This window comes from Bombus vancouverensis, chromosome 15 (assembly GCF_051014615.1).
Source record: "Bombus vancouverensis nearcticus chromosome 15, iyBomVanc1_principal, whole genome shotgun sequence".
NCBI classification, from domain to species: Eukaryota; Metazoa; Arthropoda; class Insecta; order Hymenoptera; family Apidae; genus Bombus; species Bombus vancouverensis.
The window spans coordinates 7,645,244-7,662,604 of record NC_134925.1 but is presented as its reverse complement, the minus strand read 5'-3'; the positions used below and the strand labels follow the sequence as shown (position 1 = coordinate 7,662,604).

The window sequence follows — 17,361 nt, the reverse complement described above, 5'->3', positions numbered from 1 at the left end:
GAAGTTAATGATTAGTATCACACTTTTTTCAATGAAACTTTGATAGCTACAAAATATCTACATTTTTGTTGTCTTGTTATATCCTGAAGGACGAGAACTAATAAATAGACTACAGATTTTTATGCGTCTATGGAAAATTAAAAGATTCAAATATATAGAATGCATATTATAAAATATATTACATGTAAATAGGAAATATCCAAAGTATAATGTTTAATGAATGGAACAAATTTCTCTTTAGGTCTTATTCTTTTAGTTGTATTAATAAAATTATAAATTTGCGTAAATGTTCACAGTCCATTGACAAAGTAAGAAATAAATAAATAAAAAATATATTCACCGTGATCGTCGTCGCCGTCCTCGTCGTCCGGTCCAAGGCCACTTCCGGATGCTTCAGTATCGCGACCTTCGCTGCCTCCTCGACCAGATCCCTCTAAAAACTCCTGGTCGTCCAAATAGATGTCGTCCGACGTGTTGTACGTCGAACTTCCTCCCGCTGTCCTCTCTTTTTCGTTTTGATCCTTCTGCAATAAAAAGAACAAAATTTTTTACTCTTCTATTTAAGTATCTTCCTGATAATTATAGAAAGAACTTAGAACAATCTTATTTTATTTAATATGCCTCTAGTGTGAAACAATATTTTAAAAGTACATAAATTTCTTGTATAGGCAGAAGATTAAAGGATCACGAAGAAAGTGAAAAGGAGAAAAACACAGGGGATCTGTGTTCTATAACGAAACCATATGGACAGGTTCGTTTAGTCTCTTTCCTGGACCCTTTTTATACTTGGACGACACTCTTTGTGCCCCCAAATAGAATCCATTCCTGTAGACAAGCTCGTCTGTTCTGCTATCGAGTTACCCTACGCAACGCCGATGTCGTGAAAACCCGATTTTGTTCTTTATGTGGCTCTTTAACGTAGAACATCGTGTCTAACAAGAAAAAGGTACAAAAAGGAACATGCCATTTTCGTATCCCATGCTTCAACCATTTGTATAACACGGCCTTACAGCGAGTTAAACAAGAGCCACTTAAAATTATTCCATCGGATATTTTTCTATTTTAATGATTTTTTCACATTAAACCCTAATTGGTACCATGAGTGAAAGAACTACAAATTGAAAACTATGATACGAAGTCTCATATTATCTTTATAACGTACCATTCCATAAGTATCTTTTTTCTGTATTTTCCTGTATTTTATATTTGTCTACGAATAAGTGAGCGTTTTGAAGGAAATGTAGCTTTTATTTTATTTCTAATTAAGAAGAAATAATTATAATCTGACAGTGAGTGTGAAAATTCACCCATAGTACCATCCACATTGAGTTAACAATGAAACACTTTACCACAACTAAGGCAAGTTAGAATTGTAATAATATGGTGACAATGGGGTATAATAAGATCGATATAAAATAAAACATTACTGAACGCAATGATTAATAACAGTAAGCCTGCGGAACACGTCAAGGAAACTTCAAGCGGTGGTTTCCGGTTACTCAACGTTAGTGGAATGCTACAGTGACGTGCAATAAAGTCCAGAATAATAAATGATGCGATTATCGTGATTGTACCCTGATCGATTAGCGATGTGTCTTCCATCTATTCATTTCAAACAAATATTTTTTCAACGAACTGAAATTAATTCACACAATAAGAAATTACATGATAAATTTTTATATTCTACCATTGTCTCCTAGCTAATAATACAAATGAATTATATGTTCTTATTTATCTCAAAATAATAAGATAATAGATAAATAATAAAACACATTGTGGCTTTAGCACCCATTTTTAAAAGACTTCTTCGAATTTTTATCAGACTATCCTCTTCCTCGACAATTTCGTATTAAAATATCCCTTTCCAGGTACCAAGTGGTGTAAAAGTAACAAAATCAACAAAAATGGACTTATACCTTTTTCGTGTGGTCTTCGATCATTATCGATGAGCTTTTTCTCCTCTTTCCTTTCTAAGTAATCAAAATAGTGCACTGAATCGTTGTATCTCTTGGAAACAGTGACACAGCGGGGAACAATCGATTGAAAGAGAAACACAAGTGTGCATACAGAATGCAACGTTTACATACACGTTGTACAATCAAATAGGAACGAGCATTCAACCAAACTCTCGAATTCCGAAATTTCGAACGTTACTAAAAGAAACTAATCACAGCCGCTGCGAAGCAGCCATCTGGTACGTCCGTGTTTACATAGACCGGCCGTTCAGCTACTGAAAAGAGCATTTGTTGAATGCAGCGGAGTATTATAACATGTATTCGATCGTACAATAGATTTCCGATCGAAAAGTTATTCGTTTATTGGTCATTTTAATTCGTTTTTATTTTATTACAATCGACAATTTTGTTATTATAGAAATTGACAATTATTTGATCGATGATATAATCTATATTAGCTTCTATTACTTTCTTATTTTTTTCTATTACCTTTCATTATTTTCTAAAATAAATATTTATATCTCACTTATCGTAGAAAGCATATTTGAACGTTAAGAGATTATACAATTGTACGATTATGTAAATAGTAGATAACAGAGAGCGAAATTGTGCAATGATACAAAGTATAAAAACTTTCGGTTTCAGTGTTTGCGGATAATTTCAATTTTATAGCGACCACCTTTTTACTTTCTCAACTGAAAATATCGTGGATTTCGCCACAGTTGTGACATACCGACCTGGTAGCGTTGACTGAAAGAAGGGGAAACATGAAATTCCTCGAAGATTTAATTCCGAAGTGTGTAATAATCGTGCAGACTGTTTTGACGGCGGAAGGTAAGCAAAATAAATGATGAAAAAGAGAAACTGTTATAAACAAAATTATATGCTGCTTGAGAATGTGAACATTAAAAAGATTATTAGGTGGATACGTATAATATGTAATCATTTTAAAGATATTGATCTTAACTTTACTTTCGAACGATCACTACTTTATTAAATTTTGAATTATTCTATATTACATAGAATTAAATCGAGCATTCGTAATGCAGAAATACCCGGGATTACTATATGAATATTATAAAATTAAAATCGATAACGAAATATATTAGTCCTTTTCATGACTGATTTCATGCATAGGTACGATTTTAAAGCGACAATCCAGCGAATGGATCAAACTGCTCTCTTATATAATAATTCACTAATTAACAATATTAATGAATTTTGAAATTACGATGTGCAAGTCATAGACGATTTTATACTTTTACATTAAATAGAATATGTAGCTTGTAATTTGTAAAAATTACTTGTAAAATTTTATTTGTTTCTTTTACTACCATTTGTTATTATTAGATATTATACAAGTGAATTTAGTAGTATTGGTAACTTCTAACTAGTAGCTTGTAAAATTTCATTAATATTCCACTTCAGCATTTAATAACATTAAATTCAAATATGTAAGAGGGCGTTATGACGGTAGAATCTACTGAAAGAATTTTCTAGTATAACCTTGGGTCACAATTTTCATACACTAACCTGAGATTATTTTACAGAATCTGAAACCAACCAATCGAAATATTTGTCTACCATTATATCAATCACAGTATCACCAAGTATCGGCACTTATTGTTAGGGTTGCACAAAGTTGCAAGAGCAACGTCCGCGACCGATGCACCGGGTGCAGGCGATTGTGCGTACGGATACATCGGCGAGCGTGTCCCTCGCAGCTGATCGATAACACGAAATTCTTCCTCGACCTGGGCCAGCTACTCACCACGTCAAAACAATTATACGTAACCGTTCGGTTTAGCCTGTTTCTGGGGGACACGGTTGATTTTCGGTGTGTTTCGCTGGCGATATTTCACGTAGTCTGGCCTCACGCACAAATCCGCTTTCTCTTCCACTTTTTTCGCCCGCTGTCTGCGGAAGAAACGCAAGAATTGCGCGGGCGCGCGATGTTATCGACCTCTTTCGCGCATTCTACCGCATTACGCGTTTTTTTTTACTTTCTATTTCCTTTATTTTTTCCCCTCGTTTATCTTATTGTCGCGGCTGGAAAAGCGAACAATGCGGCTACGTTTGCATGCAAATGACTAAAGGCTAAGGTCAAGGCTCTCGAGATCCACTTGTCCCGCCTTTTTTTTACGCGATTTTCGCGGCAAACGTAATTAATAAGTTTTGATGAGGACCGACCTTAGTCGGAATCAACAAAGGACTACAAGGTTACTTACAAGACTGTAGATGGAGGTGATGACGAGTGTCCTCGAATTTAACGTTGGGAATCGAGCAGTTTTTGGTAGATAAGACACGATACGCTTTTGAGGCAAGTGGTGACTGCACTGACGTAGTACGGGCTCGGGCCTGTAGGCGGCACTGCTCCGGGCTACGCTATGTAGCTCCTTTACACGTATAAAACGGGAGGACCTGGCCAGGACCGTACCACCAGATACCCTACTTTTATTCGAATTTTTTACCCCGCCTGATGGTCAATACGGTAGTGCCATCTTAACTGGCCCTTGCTAACCCCTTCGGTTTTTGGAAGTAATTTGGTAAAGCGACTCTTTGGCGTCGGATATTACATAAACCAAACAAATTTGTCAGATACTTGTATCTCACTTGAGAAGTAATACACAAGGAAGATATTAGAAATTTCCTAAAACCTTTCTTGATAACTTGATAACGTGATCAATTAACCTGACTCTACTCTAGTTCATACTTAATTATGAGTACGAAATTGTTTAAAGAATCAATCATTTGGAATATACTAAGAATATACTCTATATCTTCTATATTATATTTTATTTCCAACCGTTAATGCATTTTTATTTTTTACCTCCTTTCTATCTCTTTGTGCAGACTCAGACGCTGAAGGATTCTCAAAGTCGATACATGATAGAGTTCGAGATATACGGTAAGTCGCACGATAAGGTGATCCGTTCGATATTCGTTCGTTGTAGGACTGTAGGATATTGAAATCCACCTGTTCGGTCAGAGCGCGCAACTACACGTACTCTACGTATCTACATGTGTCGCGCTCCCACAGCCAGTACCGCGTATTTGAATAAAATCGGAATCTTTCATATTGAATCCGCATTCGTGGATCTTAACTCGTCATGTGCAGTTTCCTTAGAGATCCGTTCGTATATAGTAGTATATATACATTGCTCGGCGTCAGTCACGCTCTCACGTCTGCTTTGTTTTACATAGTTTACATACGGAGAAGATAACACCGGATGTTTGAAAGACGACAAGGCGATGAATTTCCGGCGAGACAGATACCGTACAACGAAATAAATCAAACATCCTACAACTATGCAATTCCTGCGTTGGTAGGAGTGAGGGGGACCAAGTAATCGAATATATACGAAAAACATAACCTCCATCTTCAATTTTTCGAAGTGGAAGCAAAATCAATTATTGTTCGAGCACAAAAAAATTGCTGGTCGATCAAGTCAGTCAACAGCTGTAGGTGAATGGAAACTCAAATTGCGACCATTATTTCCCAATAATCGATGTGTCGAAAGCAAAACACGCGGGCTTTATGCGCAAAGCATGAATACGGTGAGGATAATTGCAAACGCGTTCTTTCTAATCTTAAAATATTCGATCGTTAATTGAGACACCTTTTATGAATATTGTAAAGTTTCATTAGCACTGTAATAACGTTTGTTTGTCATTATTATATTGGGAAATTTTGAAACATGTCTGAAGTTATACAGTCGGGGACAAAAATAAGTGAACACATAGTAGAAGTATACTTTGGTATATAACACTAGTATTGACTCGACTAAACCTCATTCATACTTATTTCCACTACTAGTACCTGTTCACATATTTTTATCCTCGATTGTAGAAGAAAGAAATTACAAAGACAGAAAGTGAGAAAAAAGATAGAAACTAAGAAAATAGAAATTACAAAATATTTAGTACAGGCTTTACAGAGATCACAAATATATTTCATATTTATATTTCATTTTAGATTAGCCTCATAATGTTAAAAACATTGATGAAACGCCACAGTGTCTTTTTAAAATGTAACAATAAGATTCAAATATTGATAACCATGGAATTTCTGCAACAAGAGAATATTTAAACTGGGCGATTGCCGATGAAGTTGGTTTACTCAGGGAAAGCAGAAGACTTGTTCGTACTTGCAGAGGAGTGTCTGGCGTGCTTCTCCAGCCGAACTTCCTGGACGAAATTTCAACCGATTAGATTTCGTTCGGTTCTGGTACGAGAGAGATCGAATCTCCGGCAAAGGGAGCAGAAACGGTTCATTAGGTGCGTAACAGAGCAAATACATACTTCGAGAAGGAGAGTGGAAGACAAAGTGTACCTGGGTAAATGAGAAAATAAGTGCGTTCGCATGAAAGAAGAAAGGAAGAGGCTGTAGTTCGAAGTGGTAGCTTGCTTTCGAATTTTGTTTTACGCTTGATAGATTGTGTCTGAATCGTATCACCGGAAAATTTGGCGGTAAGTTGTGCTTGGCGTTGTCGTCTCTTCCATGAGTTCTATAACTGTCCTTTTTGTCTCGCTTGATATGTTTGTAAGAATATGCTGCGTTTGAAGCTTTAAAGTCACTGTTTTCTTCTATTTTGTCTTTTAGATTTTCAATTTTTATTTCGTTCAGAAATATTCGTAAACGGACAAAGTATGTACATACATCAACCAGTAACTTCCTTCAAAATATTCCTATGCATGGTAAATTCTATCCCTTCAGCAATGAAAGAAGTCGATTTACTTTCTTCCGATTGAATCTTTGTAAGTATGTATGTATATTACATGTGTGCTTGTATCAGGATAAAGCTGCTCTTAAAATCTCATTTCCATGAAACTCAAACAGAAATTCTAATATCCTTTTTAATAAATACAAAACTACTATTACTATATATTTCAACTAAAGCAAATATCAATCAGAATTTACGATGGTGTCAGAATTTTTTTATTTCATCAAGATGTAATTGCGTTCGTTATCCATCGTTGGCTTTTATTCGTAGTCGTGTCGCTTTCATAGGAACACTTAACACGCGGTTCATTGTTTCTCCATGACATTAAAATCGCTCGACTGAACCAGTCGATTCAATTAACAGCTGACGATAACGAGAGGTGTGGAATTTGTTTGCTGCTTTTTCTATCGGGTTTCACTTTCCCAATTCCGAATACAGTTTCCGGTTGAACAAATCGGTGGAAACGCGCGAAACAACCACATAGATTATCGTTTCGCGCCTCGACATGTCGGTAAAGTAAGGTGTCAAGTGCACAACACACGACCATCGACACTACCGCCCCCACCCCTATTGGTTGTAACCGAGGATAAAGACGCCATCATTTCCATTCCACGGAATTAGCTAGTTCAGCATGAAATACAATTTCGTGTTGGTTAATTTCGGAGCTGCTTTGAATCGGGAATCACAACGTTTAACGATTCGTCGAGTTCCTACTACTGTGTAACTTATTAGACTTGCTTTCATGTACGCGAATACACCGGATGTGAATAATGGATTTGTTTGTAATGGTAAATAACAGTCAGCAAGAATAACGAGGTTAGTAACAAAAGGTATGAATGATATTAGTGGAATTTTTGTCATCTTTTGCAGATTGTCATTTAACTACTTTCGTACAAACAACGAATTATATACATTACACACATATTACGTTATACATACTATAGATACAAATGTAGCATATGTATATGTCTATGTGGATATTATATTTATATATGTGTTAATCTTAGACAATTTCAAAACTTATAAATATAAGAGAAACGCACATCAAATTCTTGTTTCTCTGTTATATTTCATAAACTAGGACGTAGATTAAGAAAGTAAATAAAACGATCGATATTCTATTGTAAAAATCATTTCTGTTAAAAAAAGCATAACGTTTCGTAGCTAGCAACCTCATAATATCATTTTAGGGTTAGATATGTTCTCGATCAGTGTTATATTTACGACGAGAAACAATTGGTACCGATTAGATTTTCTAGTAATATCCCCTGTAAATCTCCAACACGTATAATTTTTTATGTAATTTGTTTGTGAAACCTAATTTTGCAATCTAAATATTAAACTTTCCTTTCTAATTTTGCTCTTCCGGTTATACTTTTTAGCTAATTGAGCATAGGATGAGCTAAATTTTATGGCATACTTCTAAAAATATATCTTTTGCAGAAACAATAGCAAATAATTAATCATTCTCGTTACGCATCTTTTCAGGTTAGGAATTCGAGAAATATCCAAGGAACCGCGATGCTCGATTAAATTTCACATCGTAATTAGAGGGATTTGTACTTGACATGACCGCGGAATATTTTGACGGCGAAAAGCTATGTTCTGTTGACAGATCGTGAAAACCGTCGCTCTTTTTTCGCGAATCCTGTCCGTGAAAATCGAACATGGCTAGGCAACCTTTGTCACTGGACGTCCGGCTGGCATCAAAGGACGCCGCAGAAATAATTCAAGTATAAATGAAAAGGGGCAAGAGGGAAGAAAGATCAGGGGTTGTCGTCGACAAAGAGCCGGTCGACAGAGATAGATGGATGACGGAACGGAGATCGATATAGGGGTCATCAACTGCGGTGTGAAAAAGGATGCGCTCTAACAATGAGAATTAGAAATCGAATTCGCAGTAGAGAAAGAGATATATTGCATAGCATAGAGATACGATATAATATGTAATATCTGTACGATGCTGTTCAAACATCAATCTTTTATTTAATGAGAGGCTAGTTTGATATTTTTAATGAAAAAAGTATGAATTAGAGGATTTATTCTTTTTAAATATTTAATTAGTATATATAGTTATAAAGAATAAGTTGGGTTATTGTTTACTGGTATTTAAAGAAATTGTTAAATTGAATTAATTTTTAAACGATGTGAGGAAATGGAATATTAAAAATCATGCAAAGTTAGATTTATGCAGTCTACCTGGAAATATTTTTATGCAGGCACATTATAAAGCTTGTCAATAAAAGACAAGTATAATTTGGTGTATGGTACATTCAATCTACATATGTACATGTATATTCGTTATAAAGGCATATATTGTTTATTTTATTGATATGTACATTTTTTCTATACGTATGTAAAGGATCTCTATTTTATAGTATGCATATAATGCACATTTACATACATATCTTAATGATAAAAGATTAACAAATGATCAAATACGCATACCTACTCTTTATCTTTATTGTTGGTTACTTTTATGATCGTTATAAGTACCGTAACCCTTCGTTATCGATATTAACGATAGAACGTTTATTAAATTGCAATGATGAAATTTTAATAAATTTTGTATGATCGGTTTTTAACATTTTTTAAAGAACCATTGATAATTTGATAGGAGCATAATACTAGGAGCTCCGCTAAAGGATTTGCAACTGTGTACAACGTTCCAAGGGTACTTGCTGATTTATCTGGTAATTTCAGCGTTCATATGACCTTCACGAACCGCTGAGACACGCTAGATATTCGAGATCGAAATGTCGAGGAGCTGAGTCGGAAACTGAGTGAGGATTAAGATATCTACACGCAAGAAGAAGGAAATTGGTCGCGGAGAAGGCGAGATGAAAATTTTCAACGGGACAAAACAAACGAAAATATCACCGGAGACATTGTGAAACCGCGGGATAGGTATCCTTGAATAAAGAAAATATATAAAAGAAAGGAAAACAAGACGATAAAAGATAATAAAAGACGGCGACAGAAGTAAACGGAGTGAAGAAGAAGTCTAGGGAAACCGAAATCCTCCAGGAAATGGAAAAATCAAGAAAAATCAGCTGGCTCTGAACACTTGCCGAGACTGTGAACTTTAAAAGGAGGAAACTGCGGAGACAGGAAGCGACTGCTGCTTGGAAAAATCCAGCTGCACTCTGGAGATTAAGGAAAGGGGCTGCGAAGTCGAAAGATTGGGTGTAACGGGTGGAAGAAGAAATTAAGGGGAGAACAAACCCAGATGGAACTTTATATAATAGAGGAAGGACAGAAAGATCATTTTATTGTTAGAGATAGAAAATGTTAATACACGATACTTTGTGATAAGTTGAATATAAATTTTAGAAACGAGGAAGTTTCAGCTCTGAAATAAAATAAATATCTACTATTAATTACAATTTATTGGTTATTTTAAAAGAAGTAAAGTATCTGTATTTACTATTAAGAAAAAGAATTCTAAAACGACTTGAATTTTTATAATACATACATTGGACGTAATATTTTTAAAGAGAAGAAATAATTGTTCTGTGACAACGAAGAAGACGAATTTCAATATCTCAATAACTGTGAAGAAGAAGAAATAATTCTAACAAAAAAGAAGAAGAGGAATTTTAATATTACAAAATATATTAAACGCTATCAAAACTAATTTTCATTACGATTCACAGAAACATCCACTTAAACTTTTCTTGTGCAAATTTTATTCTAATCGGTCGATTCTAAACCACTCGATTAATTTTGCCGGTCGCTTAAGAGACCATTATTCTCGCGTACTTTCTGCGTACAGATATCCTCAGGAAAATATAACAAAACAATTCCAGAAGCACGCTATAAACTTGCTCCTATTGTGTCCCGGGCAAAGAGAAGAGGTGTGGCGCTTTTCGACGCGCAGGAATACCATGGATGCGTGAATGAACAAAGAGAAGAGCCAGGAAGAGAAGTTAGGAGAGCAAGGAGCAAACGAAAGCCCGGGGGAATCCAGAAAATCCGCGTCGAATGCCGTAGGAGCCGCAGAAGAGACTGCGTTGTAAAAAAAAAGGAAAACACGAAGAGGAAAAAGAAGAAGAGAAAAAGGGGACAGGGAATGGAAAGGTGTAATAGTTGGCAGGAAGGAAAAAGAAACGCGTAGCGTAAGAGGGAAAAAAGCAAACAGACCGCGTGAAACGCGTCAGACCAGACTCCCGCAATCGCGGTCCACTTTGCTAACGAGCTTCTGGAGATGCGTCGAAACGCATAAAGCGCGGACACACCGCGTGTCTCGGCAATTATCGCGATAATTATACCGCTGTTACAATGCAACAGACCGGCTGGCTGCGACGCTTTGCCCGAGGACAAAAAAGGATAACAGTAGTTTGAAGCTGACATGTTTTAATCTTCAGTAATGGACGGTTGGATGGGACTGGAATGGCAATTCGGTGGCGAAGTGTTAGTCGAGATAAGGAACAGTAGCTGATCTTGATTTGATAGCGACTGACGCGAGAAATACCAGGGGAACAGAGCGTGAAGAATAATTGTTTTTCGAGAACTGGAAATGAGGATTCTTCTTGAGAAATTGGGGTGCAGTTGAGGGTGAAAAGCTATTTTCCGTTGAAGTTGAAGATTTATGGAATATTCAGGTGGATTTGATGGTAGAGAATTATCTTTCTAAAGATTGGCGATTTATTGGAAATGTTGTAAAAATGACAAAGTCGGTAATGGAGAATTCTTTTGTTAAATATTGCCGTCTTTCTATACGGTCGATTATATATTAATTATCATAAATTTCTTTCTTTCGTCGGAGAATACCAACTACCAGGTGAATCTTCCACCAAGATGATTCCAGTGTTATTGTAGACGTCACAGACTTGCATCAAAGGTTTCCAGTCGATAGACAGCCCCTAAAGATCATTCAAGACCTCTGCAACTAAAGGCATATGAAGCTAGCAGGTACAAAGACTCTTTCAAGTAGAAGCAGCTCTCTCAACAATTCTACCATATTTAAAGTTTACTATTTCATTAGTTAATTTCATCCAGCACCCGAAGGTTTCATCAAGGACTTCCTCTAGCCTTATCAAAGATTTTTTTGAGGACTCCCTGAGCATATTGGCTTCACTTCGGTTCTAACTACCAAAGATTCTCGGATGCAAGCCTCGCTGCTTAACTCAAAGGGTTTTCTACGGTTTCTCAAAGGGACGCGGCTTACACACACCTGGAAGCTTCCTATCGACCTTGACTGGAAAGATTTATTTCGAATTCACCGGTTAAAACGTTTATACGCTTCCTTGAAGATCGTGTGTCGAGAGGCTGAGATTTTTCTCGCAGACGAGGGACATTAGCCAGCTAAACATTAAGGGGAATTACGCTAATGAATATCTAACCAGAAACCCCAACGTTAAAGGGAATTATGCTAATGAGCTTGGAGAGACACAGAGGGGGATGAGGGAAAGGGAGACGCCTGTGCGTCTTGTTGCATTATCCACGAGATATTCGGAAGAGGAACGGAGACTTAATTCGAGAGAAATGCTGGAAGAAATGAGAGAAGGAAGAGGAAGATCCCCAACTCGACTCGAGTTTTCATCTTTTGGTTTCGTAGACTGTTTCCTTCATTTATTATGGCTGCTGGGCACTCTGCTTGCATGCAGTCTTCATAAATTTTGGTAAGTTGTTGGAATGCAATTTTGTTTCTTTTGTAAGTAAATTTGATTTGCATTGCAAATTTGTTTTATGTACTTGTGCTGTTTTCGGAAATACTTAAGGAATGAATGGTTGGAGCTGTGAGAATGTTTTAATGACTCCTTTAATGATTCTCAAATTTTATTGTTTCAATTCATGTGCTTTGTTAATCCTCAAAATTTTAATCTATATTTATTGATATCTAACTTGCTCTGATACTCGACTTTTAATTTGGAAAATAGGTTGACTAATACTAATATGATACAATTAAATAAAGTTTCTTATAAGATGGAAAATTTATAACGCTAAGCAACGAATTCTTCTATATTTTCTCCAGATATAAACGTTTTCATAAAATACGATTTGGTTGAAAATTACTCGAAGAACGTGGATCAACATAAAAAAATTAAGAAGGGAAAAGATACGATTTATATCGTTAGGAAGTAAGGCTCGAAGGGAGGTCTCTGACTGAGAGCTGTGAAGGATGTGCAAGGTAGTTCGGAGAGAAAGGGTCGTCGATTCACGTCAAGTATAGCGAATGGATCCTTTTTTACGCGTGGCCGCCAGCAATGTGGGGAAATATTTGCCTAATTCGTCGCTTAGCATGCAGAGAAGCAGAGTTGGCCAGGGTGAACTTTCTTTGCGGCTCGATTCCGCTTTTTTCCCCCTCAACCCCTTCCCAGTCAATTTCTCTTTTCGTCCCCCTTTTTTTTGAGGGATCTAGATTCTTTGACATACGGGGTAGATATTAGGGCGAGGGTGGAATTAATTTGGTAACTTTTTGCATGACTTTTGCATCCCTTTTCGCTCGCCAGGTTATGGATTTCTTGTTGAAGAACGATGACTGAAACCTGCCGCGTTCTTTCGGTTATTTTCCACCCAATTGTATACTTCTAACGTTAAAAAATATCGAATTTCAACAACACTGAAATATACAAATTCGAGGATCACAGTAGATTTGGCGTGAACGTTATACGTTAATCTAATATTTAATACAAAATTATTTAATACAAATTGATTGGATCATATATATATATATTATATTACATTGGCAATCGAAACAGTTTGAGTTTAATTTCAGATGGCTGTCTCAATTTTGGAGTACTTATTTTTAAGTGATTTCGAAGTGTATAACGTATATAAATGTACAGACACACATGCGTGTAATAGTAAGTTTCCTCTTGGCTTCTTTTCTCGTAAAAAATTGTGATTTTCTTGATGAAGAGTGGAAAGTTGGTTGAAGAAGCGAGCAGAGGGTGTAAATCTTGGGGGTTCGTGACGCGACACGGAAGCGTTCGTTGGATATCATAAATTTCATGGTTTCTTAGATGGCACCATGGGGTAATGGGAATCTTTTGATGAAAGTTCAATCCCCGGCGTGTGGCTGGGAATGCAATAATAATGCGGAACCGAGTTTCATCGGCGAATGCATACCGGAGTTTGTTTTGGGAATATTCGCGAACGAAGTGGAAAGAATTTTTAATTATTCTTAGAATTCCCTGGAGTTTCACTCATATTTCTAGCGAAAAATATTTTTCAAATATTTGAAAACGGAAGTGTAGTCTTAGGTATTTGTAGAAAGATATTCTTTAGCTTGCTTATAGTTATATCGTATTGTAATAAATGTCAATTTCATTTACGTCTATCAATAATTTCAAATATAATTCAAATTTCATTTACATATCGATAATATCAATTGTAATTTCGATTTCATTTGTATTTGAATAATTTCAAGATCCATACACGAAATTATACATTTCTCGGTGTTCTCATTCTTCAAATATTTGCAAATAAAAATATCAAATTTCTAAGAAACATATTCCATATTCATATATATATATATATAAAAAAATATTTTCCTACAATTTCGAAACAATTATTCGCCTCTAATTTATTCTATTTTCTCAAAACCGTGATGCTTCTGCAACCCGAAATTCCCATAAATGACGAATAAATAATTCAACAGGCAAATAGCAATAATCGGAACAAATACGTCCGCTTTAAAATGCCATTAAATTTACATTTCGACTCTCCGTACAATATTCTAACGAACGTAACAATGCAAATATTGCAACGATTCGGAACGTGCCGCTTGTATTTTCGTTAACATAATTTCCGCGAGGCGCAGATCTTTCAAGGTTTTATCGTGCAGCGTAATTTATCACGAAAATGCCACTATGAAATATTTATATTTTAGCAAGCCAAAACTGCGAGTCAGTTGTTTTCCTCGCTTCTGTCTTCACCCTCGTTGATGAATTATTAATGATGTGTGCGTTTTTAATTAATTTTAATCCGATCGAACGAAGGCGAATCGATAACGATAATTTATGAAGCTTATAAAAGGGACTCGTAGGCGAATTGTTTTTCAATTCGCCGATACGAATTAATCGAATCAATTATAGTCGGGCTGCGGGTACAATTTTACCTGTATATGTTTAATTTGTTTAATTCATCGTCGAACAAACGCCGGAATGCAAAGTGTAATGGGACAAACAGGGTCGCTATAATTTCACAAAAACGGGTCTGTTCCATAGAAAATTTATTAAAAGGATTTTCATATTTTACAAGGTAAAACTGATAATCTTAACATACTGAGTGCAATTTCGATTGTTCGAAATGATCGCAACGGAAGGCAATTAGCAATTTACCAAATGTACGCGTCGTTTGTTTCATTCAACTGTTTCTTCTGTACGTTGAATAGATCTACGAGTTCTTTTACGAAAAACAGGATATTTGTATCGATCGTAGTATCTCAATTTCCTCGATGAAATGAATTCGACAATTGGAAAAAGAAAAATAAAGTATAAGATTGATTTTGCAAGAAGTAATTTTTGCAGCAGGTTATTCCAATTTCTTCGAAGAAATACACTCGACAAATAAATCTGTCATTTAATAAGATGGGACGAGAAGGCAGACCGGTTGTTTCAACAACTTCCACAATTAAATAATTCCTTTAATGAAATAAATTCGTCAGTTTGAAAAAAAGGGGGAAACAAAAAGACAGGTTAATGATTTTGGTAACTTCCACAATTGATTTTGCCACATATTATTTCAATTTCTGTAACGAGATAAATTCGTCAATCTTAAACAAGAAGCAACGAAAAGTCTGACTAACGATTTTAACAATTTCTACAATTGATTTTGCAGGATATATTATCGCAATCTCTTCAATGAAATAAATTCGCCAATCTAAAGAGAGCGAGAAAACAAAGGGACAGGCGAATTACTATTTTACCAATTTTCACAATTGATCAATTTCTTCGATGAAATAAACTCGTCAACATAAAAAAGGAAAGTAGCAAAAGGACAAACCGGTTATTTCAACAACTTCCGCAATTCCCCTCGGTTACCAAACGTGACTGTACGCTAATTCCCATCGTCTGAAGGCCTGGCTGCCCTTCAGAATGCTTCCAGGAGGATCCTCCAGGAGTTCCCTAGCTAAACGAGCGTCGCAGGACGAATAGGGGGCTCTCTAAATGAGTAGGAAAAGGGCCGCGGGAGAAAAAGAAAAGACGAGCATCGCGACGTCGAGTGTCCGGACAAATTGGTCGGCCGTGAAGAAAAGACGAGGAAGTAGGCGAACAACGAAGGAGGAAAAGAAAAGGGAAAGGAAGAAAGAAAGAGGCGGGTCCTTTGTTGGATAAAAGGAGAATAGGATGCCTTTCTGCTCGATGAAGCTAATCAATTCCGAGTGGCCGTAGTTCGTTGAGGACGTACGACATTCGTCAGGTGCTCGTGCACGCATTTAATCCGTTCGAGTTCGCGTAGAATTGAAGGAAGTAGCAACGATGAAAGGACGGAAAGAAAAAGTTTGAAACGTCGTCGACAGAGAGACGACGAAGAAAGTTTGCTCGGAGTTTAATGAGATTCGTGGACAATTTAATTGAAAGTAATACGGGCGAGGCAAATAGAATGAGGAGATACTCGCCCTTTTCTCGTTCTCCGGATGGCGGAAGAAATGGATTGAACAGAACGGCGGGATATTCGTGTTTTCTGTTAATTAAACTACATAATAACTGGAAGCACGGGACAAAGGGAATTCTGTTTAACTTCGAGGAAACAGACGTTCTTTAGCCTCCTTTTATGTATGTAGGACAGTTTTTGTTCTTCTTCTTTGAGATCGTTGAAAGGATCGAGGAAATAGGAAGATGAAGGAGGAAGACGGGTTATTCGTTTCGCGAAGCAATTCGTTCATAACAGTGAGTTTTCATCGATAAGGTTGACAAGAAAACCTTTGGTACGATACTTGTGCAGACGAGTTTAGTCAGATGCGGAAAGATTACAGAAATAGGTGTTACAGGAAAGAAAATTATTGTTACAGGAAGGATAACTCTTTGGAAGAATCTTTTTTTTAAGCTGGAGTGTAGCTGAACGATAGTTAGTATAATATAGTTAAAGTTATGCATGTATTTAAGAGTTCATTTGATACGGTAACACGTTCATAATTATGAAACCGTCCAGCAAATTTTTTGAATGTACTTCAAATCAACATAATCACGATGGTCGTGCTTCGTTGTAGCGTTGACGAAGTTTTAAAGAGTTCTCGTAACTTGATAATTTCTTCTTTCATAAGAACAAAACTTTGTAATCAATACTGGTCCTTTATCTCGCACGTAAACGAAAATAAGAAAAATCTAGTTAAACGATAGAGTTAAAAGAATATGTAGCTAAAAATCTAAAAATGTCGCAGGCCGAAGGTCGAGATTAAAAATTCCACGGAACATCGGACAAAGAGATTACCGAATTCTGAGCTGATACCCAGAGATGCTTTTTACCAGGGGGGAGGGGGGTGGAAAAGAAGTCGTTGCACCGGATGACACTTGACCTTAATAAGCCTTCGAGCGTCTCGAATTCGAGTCAAGCCGCGTTGTGCTCCTTTCTTCTCTTTCTCTTGCACCTTGTTCCACCACAGCTTGGTTTTGCCCGGTCACTCGTTCGATGGCCAATAAAAGCTTCGACCGACTTCGATGGCCGCATTGTTTCGAGTTTGGTCTTGATACGTGGGGGTGGTCAGCGCACGAGATCGACGAGGCAGACAAGGA

The 17,361-nt window shown here is 36.5% G+C and overlaps 1 protein-coding gene across 1 annotated transcript in view; it reads right to left on the bottom strand.

Moving 5' to 3' along the window:
- Window positions 1-17,361, bottom strand: part of Sdc (Syndecan) — a 236,076-nt gene that overhangs the window by 9,503 nt on the left and 209,212 nt on the right. Inside the window, exon 2 of the mRNA XM_033335392.2 lies at window positions 341-524. Coding sequence (XP_033191283.1) covers window positions 341-524 — 184 coding nt within the window. The remainder of the gene's footprint in view (window positions 1-340; window positions 525-17,361) is intronic.